This window comes from Camelina sativa, chromosome 14 (genome assembly GCF_000633955.1).
Source record: "Camelina sativa cultivar DH55 chromosome 14, Cs, whole genome shotgun sequence".
NCBI lineage: Eukaryota > Viridiplantae > Streptophyta > Magnoliopsida > Brassicales > Brassicaceae > Camelina > Camelina sativa.
The window spans coordinates 17,295,074-17,312,033 of NC_025698.1; the positions used below are offsets into that span (position 1 = coordinate 17,295,074).

A 16,960-nucleotide genomic window follows, 5' to 3' on the forward strand; every position below is an offset into this window, starting at 1 on the left:
GGTTGATCAGATAGAGGTAGCTTCTAGGATGTTACGTTTGGTGGTTGAATGTGGTCCGGTACCTAATGTGGTGACTTTTTGTACGTTGATTAATGGGTTCTGCAAAAGAGGTGAAATGGATAGAGCGTCTGAGCTTTTTAAAGTTATGGAACAGAAGGGTATAGCGCCAGATTTGATTGCTTACAGTACTGTAATTGATGGATACTTCAAAGCAGGGATGTTAGGAATGGGTCATAAACATTTCTTGCAGGCCTTACATAAAGGCATGAAGTTGGACGTCGTTGTTTTCAGTTCAATAATTGATGTATATGTAAAAGTCGGGGATATAACTACAGCGTTTGATGTGTACAAGAGAATGTTGTGTCAAGGGATTTCCCCTAATGTCGTCACCTACACCATTCTCATAAAAGGCTTGTGCCCGGATGGTAGAATTGATGAGGCTTTTGGTATATATGGTCATATCTGGAAACGTGGTCTGGAGCCATCTGTTGTCACTTATAGTAGTCTCATTGATGGTCTTTGCAAGTGTGGGAACTTGAGATCCGGGTTCGCTTTGTATGAGGATATGATAAAGATGGGTTATACGCCTGATGATGTCATTTATGGTGTGCTTGTGGATGGCCTTTGTAAGCAAGGGCTTATGCTCCATGCTTTGAGATTCTCTGTAAAGACTCTACGCCAGTCTGTCCAGCCCAATGTTGTAGTTTTTAATTCCTTGATAAATGGCTGGTATAAGTTAAATCGTTTTGAAGAGGCTTTGAAGGTGTTTAGATTGATTGGGATATATGGTATAAAACCTGATGTAGCCACATTCACTACGCTTATGAGGGGGTGTGTGATGGAGGGTAGATTGGAAGAAGCATTATTTCTATTTTTCCGGATGTTCAAAATGGGTTTGGAACCTGATGCTGTAGCATTCTGTACCCTAATGGATGCATTCTGCAAGCATATGAAGCCAACCATTGGGCTTCAGCTTTTTGATCTTATGCAGAGGAATCAAATCTATGCGGATATTGCAGTATGTAATGTCGTCGTCAATTTGCTTTTCAAAAGTCACCGTGTGGAGGATGCTTCTAAGTACTTCAAAAATCTTCTCGAAGGAAAAATGGAGCCTGATATTGTGACATATAACACAATGATATGTGGCTTCTGCTCTTTGAGAAGGTTAGATGAAGCAGCGAGGATCTTCGAGATGCTAAAATGTACCCCTTTTGGACCCAACTCCGTTACTTTGACTATACTTATCCATGCGCTCTGTAAAAATAATGGTATGGATGATGCTATAAGGATATTCTCCATAATGGCGGAAAAGGGTCCTAACCCGAATGTTGTCACATACGGTTGTCTAATGGATTGGTTTTCAAAGTCCGTAGATATTGAAGGCTCTTTCAAGCTTTTTGAGGATATGCAAGAGAAAGGTATTTCTCCAAGCATAATAAGCTATAGCATCATCATCGATGGTCTTTGCAAACGAGGAAGAGTGGATGAAGCAAACAATATCTTCCATCAAGCTATAGATTCTAAGTTATTGCCTGATGTTGTTGCCTACGGAATTCTTATCCGTGGTTGCTGCAAGGTTGGAAGACTCGTTGAAGCTGCATTGTTGTATGAACATATGCTAAGAAACGGGGTCAAACCAGATGATTTGCTGCAACGAGCCCTTTCAGAATATAATCCGCCAAAATGGTTAATGAGGAAAGGTCTCTGGGTACATGACAAACCGATGCGTGATTAAAGGAGTGAGTGTGCTTCATTTCTACTATTTCCCAGGTAAAAATGGTTACAAGAAATATCATCGCTTTTTTGTTCATATCAGGATCCTTGCTTCGATATTTCAGGATTCATTGAACTCTTACAGAAACGTATCATCATCACATATGTTAAACAGCTTATGGGTTGTGTTATTTTCAGGATCCCTTATCATCAATCATCAAGATTCGTACCTCTCGTCCCTCAGCTCAAAACAATGCAGTCAGATGGGTTTTCGAGATGCATCAGTGAGTCACCGATGAGCTCTCTTTACATACATATATATCTGGTTTACAGAGGAATCAATACGATGTTGTTCAATGTAAAGTCCAAGGAGAAGAAACTAATACTTATATATGATTTGATTCCCTTTTAGCCAAACTCAAACATAAAAGTGTTTGGTCAGTAACTACTAATCTGTGTACAACAAAGTCAAATGGTGAAAATGCTAACACACCCATGTGGGAAAGTTTGAAACTTTAAGCACATCGTCATGTTACTACGACAGTTGATTGATAACGAACGACAGTACACGAACTCTTCCCCAGGTTTATTTATCACAGAACCAATAATGGTCATTGATGTGTATGTAACCAGATCTTTTTGGTCCGGTTTTTACATTACCCCTCTTGATGGAATTATGTATTTTGGGATTCATGTTGATACAGACTAATATTATAACAGTGCTTGCATTTGTAAACTAAAGAAATTGGCCCCCAAAAAAAAATAAACTAAAGACACATAACTTTTGTATTTACATTATTTACAAATGACAAAAATGATATATTTTGTTTGTATTTTGTAATTGCATACATAATAATTGTGATGTCAAAACAAACATAATAATTGTATTTATTTATGAAAATATACAACTAATACAACTAATTATACCATGTTTATGCTCACAATTTAACCAATTTAATCAGGAGTTTAAAATACGATTTTTTTTTGTATTTTGAACGCAGTTATTTGTCATTAAGGCTTTGAATGATTGGCAGGTACACTATACTAAACAATGCGTTCTAACATTTTGATATGTTAAACTCCATACTAGAGTATACAACACTTTTAAAACATACCAAAAACTGCAAATGGATAGTAATATTTTGGTATGCAGTTATTGTTCACTGCATATTAATGTGTGTTTTATTGGTCCGAAAATGAAGCAGAGCTGATATAGAGTACATTAGACAATTATGTGAATTATAGTAAAAAAAATAGCAAACTGATTCGACTGTAGTCGGTTCCAGCGTATACCAACCAACCATTCAAGGCCTAAGCCACCAGTTATAATCATCCATAATCATATGTCATTGTAGATGCTTACTTGAGTGTAAATATGTCCGCATCAAACTTTTTTGCTTATCTTTTTTATAACAGGACCCATGTATATGTCTCCGTCGTTATTATTATGATATCTACGTTAGTACGTTTGGACTAATTTCCAATGATTCAACAAAGTCACATACGTTCCACTAAAACTTATATACTGTAGTACTTGTGATTATTTTCAAAGTATTATTATTACTGCAAATTGGAAAATACTTTGAACTATTTCAAGAAGTGAATATGAACCTGTGACTCGAGGTCAAGATCGAGAGAGAGAGAGAGAGCACAGTTTTTGTTATTAAGAATTCCAAAGCAAAGAATAAAGGCAGATGCATTCTTCTGTCGGTGCTCTTTTATTCCTCAGCCGACATATTTAATATTTTAATTTTATTAACCAAATGAATCTTTTTTGTTTTGGTTTGAAAGCCTCGGAAAATAAACAAGAGCATCACTACTGATTGACGCTGAATGAAGAAGAAGATTACAAAATTGCATCGTTCATGAAAATGCGTATCCGTGTCGTCAAAGAGTCTCAAGCTTTGTGTTGGGTTACGTGTTAACTTACAAATGGTTGCTCTCTCTGAATTATAATATCACATGCACCGATGCACGTATTATTTTTCTTTTTCGCTTTAGAGTTATATTAGATCTCTCGACCTTTTTTTTCCAGCACTAAAATTATTAAAATAGCTTGTTTCATAATAATACAATACTACTACTTTAGGAGAAAGAAAAATAAAGAAGAAAAATCCTGGAAGCTAGATTGATTTTTTATTTTATTTTTACCAATAAAACTAGATTGATTTGATATACCGACCTAAACTACAAAAATTATGGTAACTAAAAATACTTACTTCACTTGATTTGTATACTATTATTAAATTTATAAGTACAAACCTATCAATATCACTTGTGACTTGTCTAATTTACTCAATGTAGTTTAGTGATTAATCTTTAGAGATAAATGAAAGAAAAAATATATATAGATGAGAAAGAAATAGTTTTAAAAAAAGAGGGACAAATACATATGGTCCCCTTAACTCTCCCACTGGTGGAGGTTCCAAACATCAATGATGACGAGATGGGTTACTTCACAGAAGTCTCACTAAAGACTTAATCATTCATTATGATTGAAATTGCTATATTAGAACCTCTACATACATATAATACAAACTTGATAGATGTTTCGGTAATAAGAAATGGTTTAAGACTTTCCTAGAAGCCAATCAGAAATTTTTGGAGAAGAAAGGATCAGACCATAGGTTAATATTATTAAACTTTTTCAACTCTTAAGACTTTTACAGAGGATCCTTTCGTTTTGACAAGAGGATGTTACATCAACCGTTGGTTCTGGAGTCAGTACAGCAAGCTTGGTCTGCTTCTTCCTCAGTTTTTGGTCAATCGATGTCAGAACGTCTAAGAAGATGTAGGAAAGCTTTGAGTAACTGGAAAAAGGGTAACAATACGAATGCTAAAGAAAAAATCAACCTGATCCAAGGGAATATTGAGGTGGAACATGCTGCCAGATTTCCATCAATTTCTCGTATGGCCTCCCTGTAGAAAGAATTGGTGTTAGCTCACAGAGAAGAAGAGAACTTATGGAAACAAAAGTCTAGAAGAAAGTGGCATAACTCAGGTGACAAGAACACTAAATACTTTCATGCATCGGTCAAAGCTGACAGAAACAGGAATGAAGTGGATAAACTCATGGATTCTAATGGGATAGTGCATTCGGCGGAAGCTTCAAAAGGAGATATTGCGGCCTCTTATTTTCAAAAGCTTTTCACTTCCTCGTATCCGGACAACCCTACAGAGTTTTTCGAGGATTTCATCCCCAGAGTTACCCCAGAAATGAATGAGACCCTATCATCAAAAGTAACAAAAGAAGAGATTAGACTAGCGGTATTTGCGGTAAAAGCATCCAATGCACCAGGGGCCGATGGCATGACAGCTCTCTTTTTTCAACAATACTGGGAAATAGTTTGTCCACAGTTAACATTAGAGGTTCTCAGCTTTTTTGAAGAAGGAAATTTCCAGAAAGAGTGGAATTTCACCCACATTTGTCTAATTCCAAAAAAACTGAATTCAGTTCTCATGTCAGACTTGAGGCCCATAAGTCTTTGCTCCGTGATGTACAAGACTATCTCCAAGATTCTACTGTCAAGACTGAAACCTCTGCTCTCAACCTTGGTCTCACCTAATCAGTCAGCTTTTGTGGAGGATAGACTGATATTAGATAATATTCTGATTGCACACGAAGTGGTCCATGCCCTGCGAACGCATAAATCAATATCAAAGGAGTACATGGCAATCAAAACAGACATGTCCAAAGCTTTTGACAGAGTCGAATGGAGCTATCTTCAGTTCCTACTGCTCGCTCTCGGTTTTAACACAGAATGGGTTGGGTTGATCATGAAATGCGTCACCACAGTCACTTACTCGGTCCTAATAAACGGACAACCACATGGTCTGGTTATTCCTCAACGTGGCCTGAGACAAGGAGACCCCCTCTCCCCTTTTCTATTTGTCCTTTGCGAAGGCCTCACACATCTCTTGAACCAAGCAGAAATCAAAGGTCATCTAAATGGTATGAGTTTCTCGGATGAGGGTCCTGCAATCCATCATTTGCTTTTTGCAGATGATACTCTCTTTGTTTGCAAAGCGATTGCTGATCAATGTGGAGTAATAAAAGACATATTGAAGATATATGGAGAAGCCACAAGACAAGTCATCAACCTGGACAAATCTTCTATCACTTTTGGAAACAAGGTGGAAGAAGGTGTCAAGAATTCAGTCAAAGCATCCTTTGGTATCACAAAAGAAGGTGGTGCGGGTACGTATCTTGGTCTCCCAGAATGCTTCAGTGGATCAAAAAAGGATATGTTAGAATATATCCATAAGAATTGTAAGGATAGACTCTCGGGTTGGTTTGCAAGAAAGTTATCTCAAGGAGGCAAAAAGATCCTACTGAAGACAGTAGTAATGGCAATGCCTGTCTTTGCTATGTCGTGCTTCAAGCTACCCAAATCTACTTGCGAGTCCCTATCAAGTGCAATGTCTTCTTTTTGGTGGAGTTCTGTCGAGAATCAAAGGAAAATTCACTGGATAGCTTGGGAGAGAATGTGTTTGTCTAAGGATCAAGGAGGACTGGGATTTAAAGACATTGAATTGTTTAACCAAGCCTTTTTAGCAAAACAGGCCTAGAGATTAATACAATTCCCGGACTCACTCTTCTCTCGCCTAATGAAAAGCAGGTATTACCAGGACAATGTTTTCCTGACAGCGACTGGTGGTACTAGGCCGTCATTTGCCTGGAGAAGTATTCTATTTGGAAGAGAGTTGTTAGAAAAAGGACTCAAACAAAGAGTGGGAAACGGATCCTCCTTAAATGTCTGGACCACTCTTTGGTTAGAGGATGATAAAATGCGGGCTCCATTCATGAAAAACATCTTGGTCGACCTGGAGCTAAAAGTGATGGATCTGATTGATCCAGTCACGAAATATTGGGATTTGGAATCTTTACATGAGCATTTTTTCCCTAGATATGTGCAACTGATTCGGTCTTCTAAACCGGTAACTTCCTCTTCAGATTTCCTGGTTTGGAAACACAACAAGTCGGGAGACTATAGTGTCAAATCAGGTTATTGGTTGGCTTGTCAAGTGTATAAAAAAGACTAGATACTCTTAGCTACGATGCAACCCTCCTTAAATGGAATCATAGACCGGATATGGAAGACTCTTGCCCCATCCAAAATTAAATTTTTTTTGTGGAAGACAGTAAGTGGTGCAGTTCCTGTGGTAGAACGGTCGAACTCTAGAGGAATGAAAATAGACCCGCGTTGTCAAACATGCAGTATGGAAGGAGAATCTATAAACCACATGCTCTTCGTGTGTTCACTGGCTAGACAGATCTGGGCACTCTCAGGGTTCCCCCTCCCGGAAAACGGGTTCGACATGAACTCTATCTACCAAAACGTCCATTTGGTCCTGGAGCTCTCCAAAAATCCCTCGATACCTCTTGTTACCAGAAGAACCTTCCCATGGATAATTTGGCTACTCTGGAAAAACCGTAACAATTTGATTTTCGAGGGTAAAACTTTCTTTGTCCCTGACCTGGTAAAGAAGATTAGCAACGATGCAGGTGAATGGTTCCTGGCACAAGAAGCAGACACTCAAGAGGAGAATAGGACGCAAAAGGCATACCAAACCAAGGCAATACGATGGAGACCCCGGAAAAACTGTGGCTCAAGTGCAATATAGGCTCTTCTTGGGATAGCGTTAAAGCAACTTGTGGTGCAGCTTGGGTCTTGAGAAACTCGGAAGGTACAACCCTGCTCCATAGTAGAAGCACTTTGAACGATATTAATTCAAAGGAAGAAGCAGAGACTAGAAGCATCCTTTGGACGTTGGAAAGCATAAAGAGCTTAGGGGTTTGGAGAGTAGTTTTTGCAATGGAATCAAAGGCTTTAGTAGGTGCTGTTTTACGTCCTGCTGCATGGCCAAACTTTAAAGTACAATCGGAACTCTTACTACAGGCTTTAGAACTCATTCCAGCCTGGAAGGTAGTAATGGAAGAAAGGAAGGCTAACCTTGGAGTCTCACTTATAGCAAGAAGTCTCACCAGGGATAATCGATCACAATCGTACGTAGCTCAAGGCTACCTCTTTTGGTTACAGGCGGTTTTTGAAACCGATAATATCTTTCCTTGATTTTCGATCATTTGTTTTTTTAGTCAAACGTTGGTTTCTTCAAGTTTATAAAAAATATCATTCAAACGAAAAAAAAAAAAGAATCTCATGTAATAAGTAGACGTGGTAAGAAAAGTAGTCATCTTTGAAAACTTTGCCACAAATTTATCAATGTACTATTTTAGATAATTATAAAAATATAATTCCGGAGAATACTCATTTAAAAACAATAGTGTAGCTCCCCTCATACATAATAGTGATTTTTTTTTTTGACATCATCATCGCTATACACCATTTTTTATTGTAATTTTAACACCACAATTTTGTTTTCTTCAGTTACAACACTAAAAAAATGAATATCTTTTACTAATTTACTATATATTATTTACTTTTATATATTTTAATAGTTTTTATGTTTGTTAGCGTTTAAATTTAAATTTTTATGTTTCCAATATAATGAATTTATCATCAATTTTTGTATTAATGTTGATATTTTTTTTATAAATAAAATACATTTTCATATTAATTAAAATAAAAATACAAAAAATTATGACATTTCACCAAATATCATATAAAAATTTAATATTGATTATTATGCTATAATTTAAAAAAAAAATTATTATTTAATACATATTACTATATAATTACATCAATATTAATATTACAAAATAACATTACATATTAATATTAAATTAAAAAATTTAAATTATTTATACTCCCATTATTTAATTTATCAATTAAATTACTAAGACAACAAGTGAATAACGCTTATGGCTGTAGAGGTTTTGAAGCAAAACTTACACCAAAATGGTGTTTTTAGTAAACCCATTGGAGTTGAACTAAAATGTTATATACTTTTTGATTTTCCCGTTCACGCGTTGTTCATTTGTTGTAGTAGTCGCGCTACTGTGACAACAACTTTCATATCCCTTCATCAATATCGTCTCACATACCGAATGGGAAAGTGAGAAACAGAAAAAGTAGAGATGAAAGACATTTAATAATTTGTCTAAATTACAGTAAAGGGAAACACTTTTATCTCTGTAGCAAAAATATACCAAAACAGATTAAAAAAAATCAGGAAAAAATTAATACACTAATAAAGAAATCCAAAAAATCTAGTGAGAGAGAGAGAGAGAGTAGTAAGAAGATGGGAACGAAGGAAAGCGAATGAGAGAGATTCAACAGGGGTAGAAAGAAAGAAAGAAAGAAAGATATTTTTAAAAATATATAAAACCTTTCTCTATCTGTCTGATAAGTATCAATCACTTGTTGTCCAAAAAAAACCAAAAACACAGACTTGAGAGTGTGTGTTAGAGAGATCTACGGAGATCTCTTCTTCTCCCTTCATCTTAGGACTCCTCTAATTTCTTATCTTTTACCTACTTCAACTCCTGTTATCTCCCACAGATTTTTCCCAGAAATTTCAACTCTTGTTCTTCTCTTCCTCCCAAAAAAAACACTGTAAGTTAATCTAAGTTTCCTCTATTTTTTTTTTTCTTTTTCTTTCTATGTGTCTCAGATCCATTTCTTTAGAGCTTGAGAGCTGTAACCATTGTTTATGTAAGACTTGTTTTTGTTAATGGGCACTTCTGAATCATTTGAAGATCTGATCCTTCGATGAGTTTGCTTCAGAACTCTCTTTTTTATTTTTCCCTTAAATTTTCTCAAACTGGATTTTTTTTTTTGGTTGCAAAGTTTCGATCTTCGGGAGAAATGATAAAAGTCCATAGTTGTTGTTGATGTTGAGACTTAAAGACTTATATTTTTAGCGTTAAAACAAAGGAGTAGTTGCGTCTGATGTCTTCAAAATTCAACTTTTTTTGACTTAGCTAGTGGGATGCTTTAGGGGTGATGCCTTTACTTTTGGGGACCCATAAATCATGTACATGAAACAGAACTTACACTGTGTTGGAAAGTGTCTAATTTCAGATCCATTTGTTCTAAATCTTAAATCTTGTTTATTGTATTTGATCAAAGATCCAAACTTTTAGTTTCTGATCCAGCCCGTTTAAGTCTTCCAGTTAGGCTTCCACTTCCTTAACAAAGTCATGTTTCTGTTCTTCAGTTGATCTGCTTAGTGTTTGGCACCTTTGTTATATGATCTGATTATATATACTTGGTTGCATCTGACTCTGTAGGTGGGGTTTGGTTACATCTTTTGGTGTAATTGAAGTTATGAAGAGCGGGAAGCAATCTTCACAACCTGAAAAGGGTTCTTCGAGGATCTTGTCACTAACGATTCTGTTTATCGCATTTTGCGGTTTCTCCTTCTATCTTGGTGGTATATTTTGCTCAGAGAGACACAAGATCGAAGTCAAAGATGTCACAAGAACCACCACTACAAAAGCTGTAGCTTCTCCTAAGGAACCTACGGTTTCTCCTATTCAAGTCAAATCCGTTTCTTTCCCTGAATGCGGATCAGAGTTCCAAGATTACACCCCGTGCACTGATCCAAAGGTAACATCACTTCCACTCTCAACTTATTTATATTTCACTTTTTAGTTGCATATAATTGAACTATTGTTTGTGTTTCTTGTTCTCTCAGAGGTGGAAAAAATATGGTACACATCGTTTAAGTTTCTTGGAGCGTCATTGTCCTGCGGTTTATGAAAAAAGCGAGTGTTTAATCCCACCACCAGACGGGTATAAACCACCTATAAGATGGCCTAAGAGCCGAGAACAGTGTTGGTATAGGAACGTGCCTTATGATTGGATCAATAAGCAAAAATCAAACCAGCATTGGCTTCAGAAAGAAGGGGACAAGTTCCATTTCCCCGGTGGTGGTACCATGTTTCCTCGTGGAGTTAGTCACTATGTTGATTTGATGCAAGATCTGATTCCCGGAATGAAAGATGGAACAGTCAGGACCGCCATTGATACTGGCTGTGGGGTTAGTCTCTCTTCCAACTACTCGAAATCTTTTCTAATCTGTTCTGGTTTATAATGTTCCGTGGTTTCTTCTTATGTAGGTTGCTAGCTGGGGAGGAGATCTTTTGGACCGTGGCATTCTATCACTCTCTCTTGCTCCAAGAGATAACCATGAAGCTCAGGTTCAGTTTGCTCTTGAACGTGGGATTCCTGCGATTCTCGGCATTATCTCTACGCAACGCCTCCCTTTCCCTTCAAATGCATTTGATATGGCTCATTGCTCAAGATGTCTTATTCCCTGGACAGAATTTGGTAAGTATCAATTGCTCAAAAACTACAAGAAATGTTATTTTGAATACTCCATAGTGATATCTACTAATGCATCTGAGTTCTTGTGACTGGTGTATAATCCATTTATCTCAAACATTTGGAACTAAGAAAAATGTGATCTCTGATCTTACAGGTGGAATCTATTTGCTTGAGATTCATCGTATAGTTCGACCAGGAGGTTTCTGGATTCTTTCTGGTCCACCCGTGAACTATAACAGAAGATGGCGTGGATGGAACACAACCATGGAAGATCAGAAATCTGACTACAACAAGCTTCAGACACTTCTAACTTCCATGTGTTTCAAGAAGTACGCCCAAAAAGACGACATAGCCGTGTGGCAGAAGCTTTCAGACAAATCTTGCTACGACAAAATCGCAAAGAACATGGAAGCTTACCCTCCCAAATGTGACGACAGCATAGAACCTGACTCTGCTTGGTACACTCCACTTCGTCCCTGCGTGGTTGGCCCGACCTCTAAAGTCAAGAACTCTGGTCTCGGGTCAATCCCAAAATGGCCTGAGAGGTTAAACGTTGCGCCTGAGAGAATCGGTGATGTACATGGAGGGAGTGCGAGTGGTTTGAAACACGATGATGGTAAATGGAAGAATAGAGTTAAGCATTACAAGAAAATTTTACCAGGTCTTGGGACAGACAAGATAAGGAATGTTATGGACATGAACACTGTCTATGGAGGTTTTGCTGCGGCTCTCATCGAGGATCCTGTTTGGGTCATGAATGTTGTCTCCTCGTACAGCGCAAACTCACTGCCTGTTGTCTTTGATCGCGGTCTCATCGGAACTTACCACGACTGGTAAGTTTTCATTTTGTTCAAAAAACACTCTGTTTTCGTTATTTGGTCTTTGTGATATTATTAACCTGTTACTAAATTTGCAGGTGCGAAGCTTTCTCGACATATCCAAGAACATATGATCTTCTTCACCTTGACAGCCTTTTTACCTTAGAGAGTCACAGGTACAAAATTTACTATTGTTCAATTTGGTATGGTTTAAGTTTGAGTTGTTACGATTTGGCTTTTTTGGTATTGAAGTGTTTCTTGAACTATATTGTGAACAGGTGTGAGATGAAGTACGTTTTGCTAGAGATGGACCGGATCTTGCGACCGAGTGGATATGTTATATTCCGAGAATCTAGTTATTTCATGGATGCAATCACAACATTGGCCAAGGGGATGAGATGGAGTTGCAGGAGAGAGGAGACTGAGTATGCAGTCAAAAGCGAGAAGATTCTGGTTTGCCAGAAAAAGCTATGGTTTTCGTCTAACCAAGCCTCTTGATGAGGCCACTGTATCAAAGTTTTTAAAAACTGGTAATCATAGTGTTTCTCTATGGCAGTTTTACAGAGACCAAAGGAGCTGGTCCTTTGAATCCAAGATATAGCTATAAACAATTTACTCTTACTTTTTTTTGGTCCTTTAAATTGATATTATATTTTTTAATTATACTAGTGACTATTTAACCTCAAAACTCCAGCACAAAAATACTTTTAGGGACTCAAAACTTTTGGTCTTTAAAGTTTCTCTCTTTGTCTCTTTCTAAAACGTTTTGTGTTTTATCGAAGAACACAAAACAAACACAAGAGTGAAACATTCTTCTGTTAAAACAGAGGATAGAAACAGAGCATAAGAGAAGAGAGTGTGAGAGAGCTCAAAGAGTGGAAGAGGTCCCAAATGTCAACACACTAAAACTTGTGCTTAAAATCTTGTTTACTTTTCTTATATAGATTTTAGTCAAAACTTTATGTGAATTGTCCAAAAAAAAAGAAGAAGACAAAACTAAGGCTATATTTGGAGATCTAATAACACTGCCTAAAATAATTGACAACAACACTAACTAATACTCAGAATCTGTGCCTCATTGTTTGATGTCAAGTGTCAAAAAGAGTCTTCACAGTTTCAACGAATATGATTAACATGAGAAAATGGTTGTGGAGCTACCTTTGGAACAGCTTTCTTGACGATCCCTGGTACACCAAAAACATTCCAAATCCTGAGAGTCTCGTCTGCTGCTACTGAAGCCACGGTACACCCATCCGGACTCTGTGCCACATAAAGAACTCGTGATGTATGACCAGTGAGTTCAACCATTTTCACCATGGATGGGTACTTCCAAAGTGTAAGCTGATTCTGTGTATACCCATGTGAGCTAAGCAATTCTCTTTCGTTTTTGCTCCATAGCAGTGAAGAAACTTGAGAGCCGGTGTCAACTGAATTCAAGCAAGCCCCAGTGAGTGTATTCCAAAACTTAATCGTCTGATCTCTGCCACCACCACCACCAGTTGCAAGCAAACTCGATTGGAAAGGGCACCACGCAAGAGCTTTCACAGCAGCTCTATGTTCCTCAAACCTATGCAGCCATTGCCTAGTTGAGTTGTAGGAGGAGGAGGCTAAGGAACGATCCCATACGTGTACCACATTGTCGTTACCCCCACTTGCTAGTTGTTGTCCTGATCACGACCACTTGAGACCACAAACCTCATCAGTGTGACCCACGTAAGTTGCCACAATGGATGATCTCATCCGCACATCATTGTTGAGGACCCGTCCATCCATTCCTCCAGTTGTTAGAATGTGATTGTTCCATGCCAATGATCCAACTCTTGACTGGTGACCACCTTGCAATGTTCTTATCATTCTACGATCAGAAGAATCCCACAGCTGCACTTGAGAGTTGTGAAGACCAACTGCAAGAGATTTACCATCTTGCGTCCAGTTAATGCTTGTGACAGGTCCCTCCTCTTCATCAACGGTCACAAGCTCAGAAGTAAGATCAGTGGATGCATTCCGCAAGTATACAGTGTCTCCCAAAGCCACGGCTAGAACATTAGCACTGCTCCAGTCCAACAAGTTAAGGTAGAAGTCATCGGCTAAGTCAGGTAGGTCTAAGGTTCTCTCACAATTCTGACGAATGTATCTACGAGGCTTTACGAATCTAGGTTGTTGTTGGTGAGGATCAGAAGAAGCAGAGGTAATACTACTAGAAAGCAGAGCTTGAGGTTTGTCTCTGAAAGCGAGAATCCGGCTTCTGTTCATATTCATTGTTTCAGCTAATCCTTCTATGTAGGCTTTTCTTGATGGTGAAGTTACTTCAGCCTTAACTTTTCTTCCTCCTTCCATTAGAGCGTAATGAGCGTAGTCAAAGTCCATCGCAGCCCTATTTGGTATAAACCTATCAAAATTTCCCTTGGATCGCTTCCTAGGGAGAAAGTGCTCTTTAGTTGTACACCAACCTGTCATATTCGTCATTACCAAACACACTCAAAAGAAACGAAATTAGAGACTTAATCAAACAAAGCCTGCAAAGACAGAAGCGTTAGTCAATTCGAAGAGTTGAGTTGAGTTTCGTCGATGAGAACTAAACAAATAAAGCCTGCAGGGAAAGAAGCGTTAGTCAATTCGAACACAAAGAGAAAAGTTGAGTTTCGTCGATGAGAGATAACCAAATAAAACCCTGCAGAGAAAGAAGCGTTAGTAAATTCCAACACAAAGAGAGAAGAGTTTCGTCGACGAGAGACTAATCAATCAAATAAAGCCTGCAAAGAAAGAAGCGTTAGTGAATTCGAACACAGAGACAAGAGTTTAGTTTCGTCGCTGATAGACAAAAGAGATTAATCAATCAAATAAAACCTGCAAAGACAGAAGCGTTAGTGAATTTGAACACAAAAGAGAGAGAAGAGTTTCGTCGCTGCTGATGAATGTGAGATGATGATCGAGAGAGCGAATGATTGAGAGCGATTTAGGGTTTCTTTTGTTTTCTCTGATCAATTATATATAGAGACTGATATATATCTTATATAATAAGAGAAGTTTTTTTTCTAACTTTGCCTAACAATGTGATATTTGCACTCTATATTTGTGACACATATCATTTTTATTAATTTTAAATTTTACATTCTATTTTTTTTCCTTATTTTATTTGTATTTTATATGATGTATAGTTTGTTATAAAAATATAATTTTTGTATAGTTTGCTTTTTGAATTTCTACATTGTTACAAAAATATCTTCCTTCCATTCTTTAGTTTAAGCATCTAATATATTTCATAATAAAATCATACATCATAGAACCTAAACAAAATTACTGATCAACCCAACTAAAAAATATAAACAAACTGAAACCAAATAAAAAAAAAAAATGGTTTCATACTTTTAAAGTAAAAACTGAAACCAAATTAACTTATGTTAGACTATTTATAAATATAGAAGATTTCTCAAATATATATATAAATCATATTATATGCAATATCATATATAATGTATTAAAGACACAACTCAAATTTGTATTTAATAGTATTATATAAGTTACAGTTTGACTGTCTTTAAAACATATGTACTAAAACAAAATGGTATCATAACATAATTGTTTTATCTCCCCCAAGAAATAATAGAAAAGAATAGTTTCAAAATTAATTTATTGTTAATTATACTATTTATTTTAAAATGATTAGAAATAGAGACAATTTATAGAAGAAAAAAATATGTTTATTAAATTTGACATATTTCAAATTTAATATGTCTGTAACTAATTGTCCTATTACTATAAAATGGTTTCATAAATTTCAAAGTAAAAACTGAAACCAAATTAATTTATGATAGACTAATTTAATATAAAAGATTTTCTAATATATAAAAACCTCACATTATATTCAATAATCATATATTTGTATTAAAGACACAACTCAAATTTGTATTTAATAGTAATTTATAAGTTATATTTTGATTGTGTTTAAATTATATGTACTAAAAAAACATAATGGTATCATAACATAATTGCTTTATCACCCTATGATATAACAAAAAACAATAATTTCAATTTTTAATTTATTGTTAATCATACTATTTATATTAAAATGATTAGAAGTAGAGACAATATATAGAAAATAAAAATATATTAAATTTCACACACTTTTATTTTCATAAATTTTTATACAAACTGGTTAAACTTATAATATAAGATATTTGTTTTGTGATATCGTTTTAGTAAATTATTTTAAAATTGACTTATCATATATAAAACTATTTTTTGTTAACTATTACTTTTAGATGATGACAATAAAATCAATATATAGGACAACATAAAATTATCTATCAAAAAATTATGTAAGATATTACACTTTTCTTTCTAGACTACTTATCAGTTTTTTATTTACACTTTTCTTACACATCTAAATTGTAGTTGCACCGTAGTATTATGAATATTATTTTTTAAGACATATATTAAATTACATTTGTACATTTCATATATAATTGAATAAAAACTTCATTTTATATTTCATACATAAACATTTGGCACTCTATATTTGTGACACATGTCATTTTTATTAATTTTAAATTTAACATTCTATTTTTTTTTTTACTTTTTTATTTGTATTTTATATGATGTACAGTTTGTTAAAAAAATAAGTTTTGTATAGTTTGCTTTTTGAATTTCAACATTGCTACAAAAATATCTTCCTTCCATTTTTTTGTTTTAGCATCTAATATATTTCATAATGAAATCATACATCATAGAACCTAAAAAAAAAAATACTGAAACCAAATAAAAATAGAAAATGGTTTCATACTTTTAAAGTAAAAACTGAAACCAAATTAACTTATGATAGACTAATTTATAAACATATAAATTTTTTCAATATATATATATATTTATAAATCATATTATATTCAATAATCATATATAATGTATTAAAGACACAACTCAAATTTGTATTTAATTGTATTATATAAGTTACAGTTTGACTGTCTTTAAAATATATGCACTAAAACAAAATGGTATCATACCATAATTGTTTTATTTCCCCCAAGAAAAATTAGAAAACAATAGTTTCAAATTTAATTTATTGTTAATTATACTGTTTATTTTAAAAAGATTAGAAATAGAGACAATTTATAGAAGAAAAAAAATATGTTTATTAAATTTGACACACTTTTATTTTCATGAATTATTATAAAAAGTTAATTAGACTTAGAGTATAAG

General features: G+C 35.3%; 2 protein-coding genes and 1 pseudogene across 4 annotated transcripts in view; 2 read left to right on the plus strand and 1 right to left on the minus strand.

The window, feature by feature from the left end:
• LOC104741786 (putative pentatricopeptide repeat-containing protein At1g31840) overlaps nt 1–2,235 on the plus strand; it is a 4,006-nt gene extending 1,771 nt beyond the window's left edge. Inside the window, exons 2-3 of the mRNA XM_010462705.2 lie at nt 17–1,770; nt 1,912–2,235. Coding sequence (XP_010461007.1) covers nt 17–1,735 — 1,719 coding nt within the window. The 3' untranslated portion in view covers nt 1,736–1,770; nt 1,912–2,235. The remainder of the gene's footprint in view (nt 1–16; nt 1,771–1,911) is intronic.
• Nucleotides 8,932–12,427, plus strand: LOC104741787 (probable methyltransferase PMT20). Of its 3 annotated transcripts, none has more exons than XM_010462706.2 (7): nt 8,949–9,230; nt 9,908–10,226; nt 10,315–10,659; nt 10,739–10,949; nt 11,101–11,779; nt 11,863–11,940; nt 12,043–12,427. In XM_010462706.2, the coding sequence occupies exons 2-7, from the start codon at nt 9,945–9,947 to the stop codon at nt 12,260–12,262; spliced, it is 1,815 nt and encodes a 604-aa protein (XP_010461008.1). In that variant the 5' UTR covers nt 8,949–9,230; nt 9,908–9,944; the 3' UTR covers nt 12,263–12,427. The 3 variants fall into 3 exon arrangements, with proteins under 3 accessions (XP_019091852.1, XP_010461008.1, XP_010461009.1); XM_010462707.2 differs by lacking the exon at nt 8,949–9,230 and adding an exon at nt 9,685–9,789; XM_019236307.1 differs by lacking the exons at nt 11,863–11,940; nt 12,043–12,427 and having other exon boundaries at nt 8,932–9,230; nt 11,101–11,783.
• LOC104741788 lies at nt 12,851–14,230 on the minus strand (annotated as a pseudogene).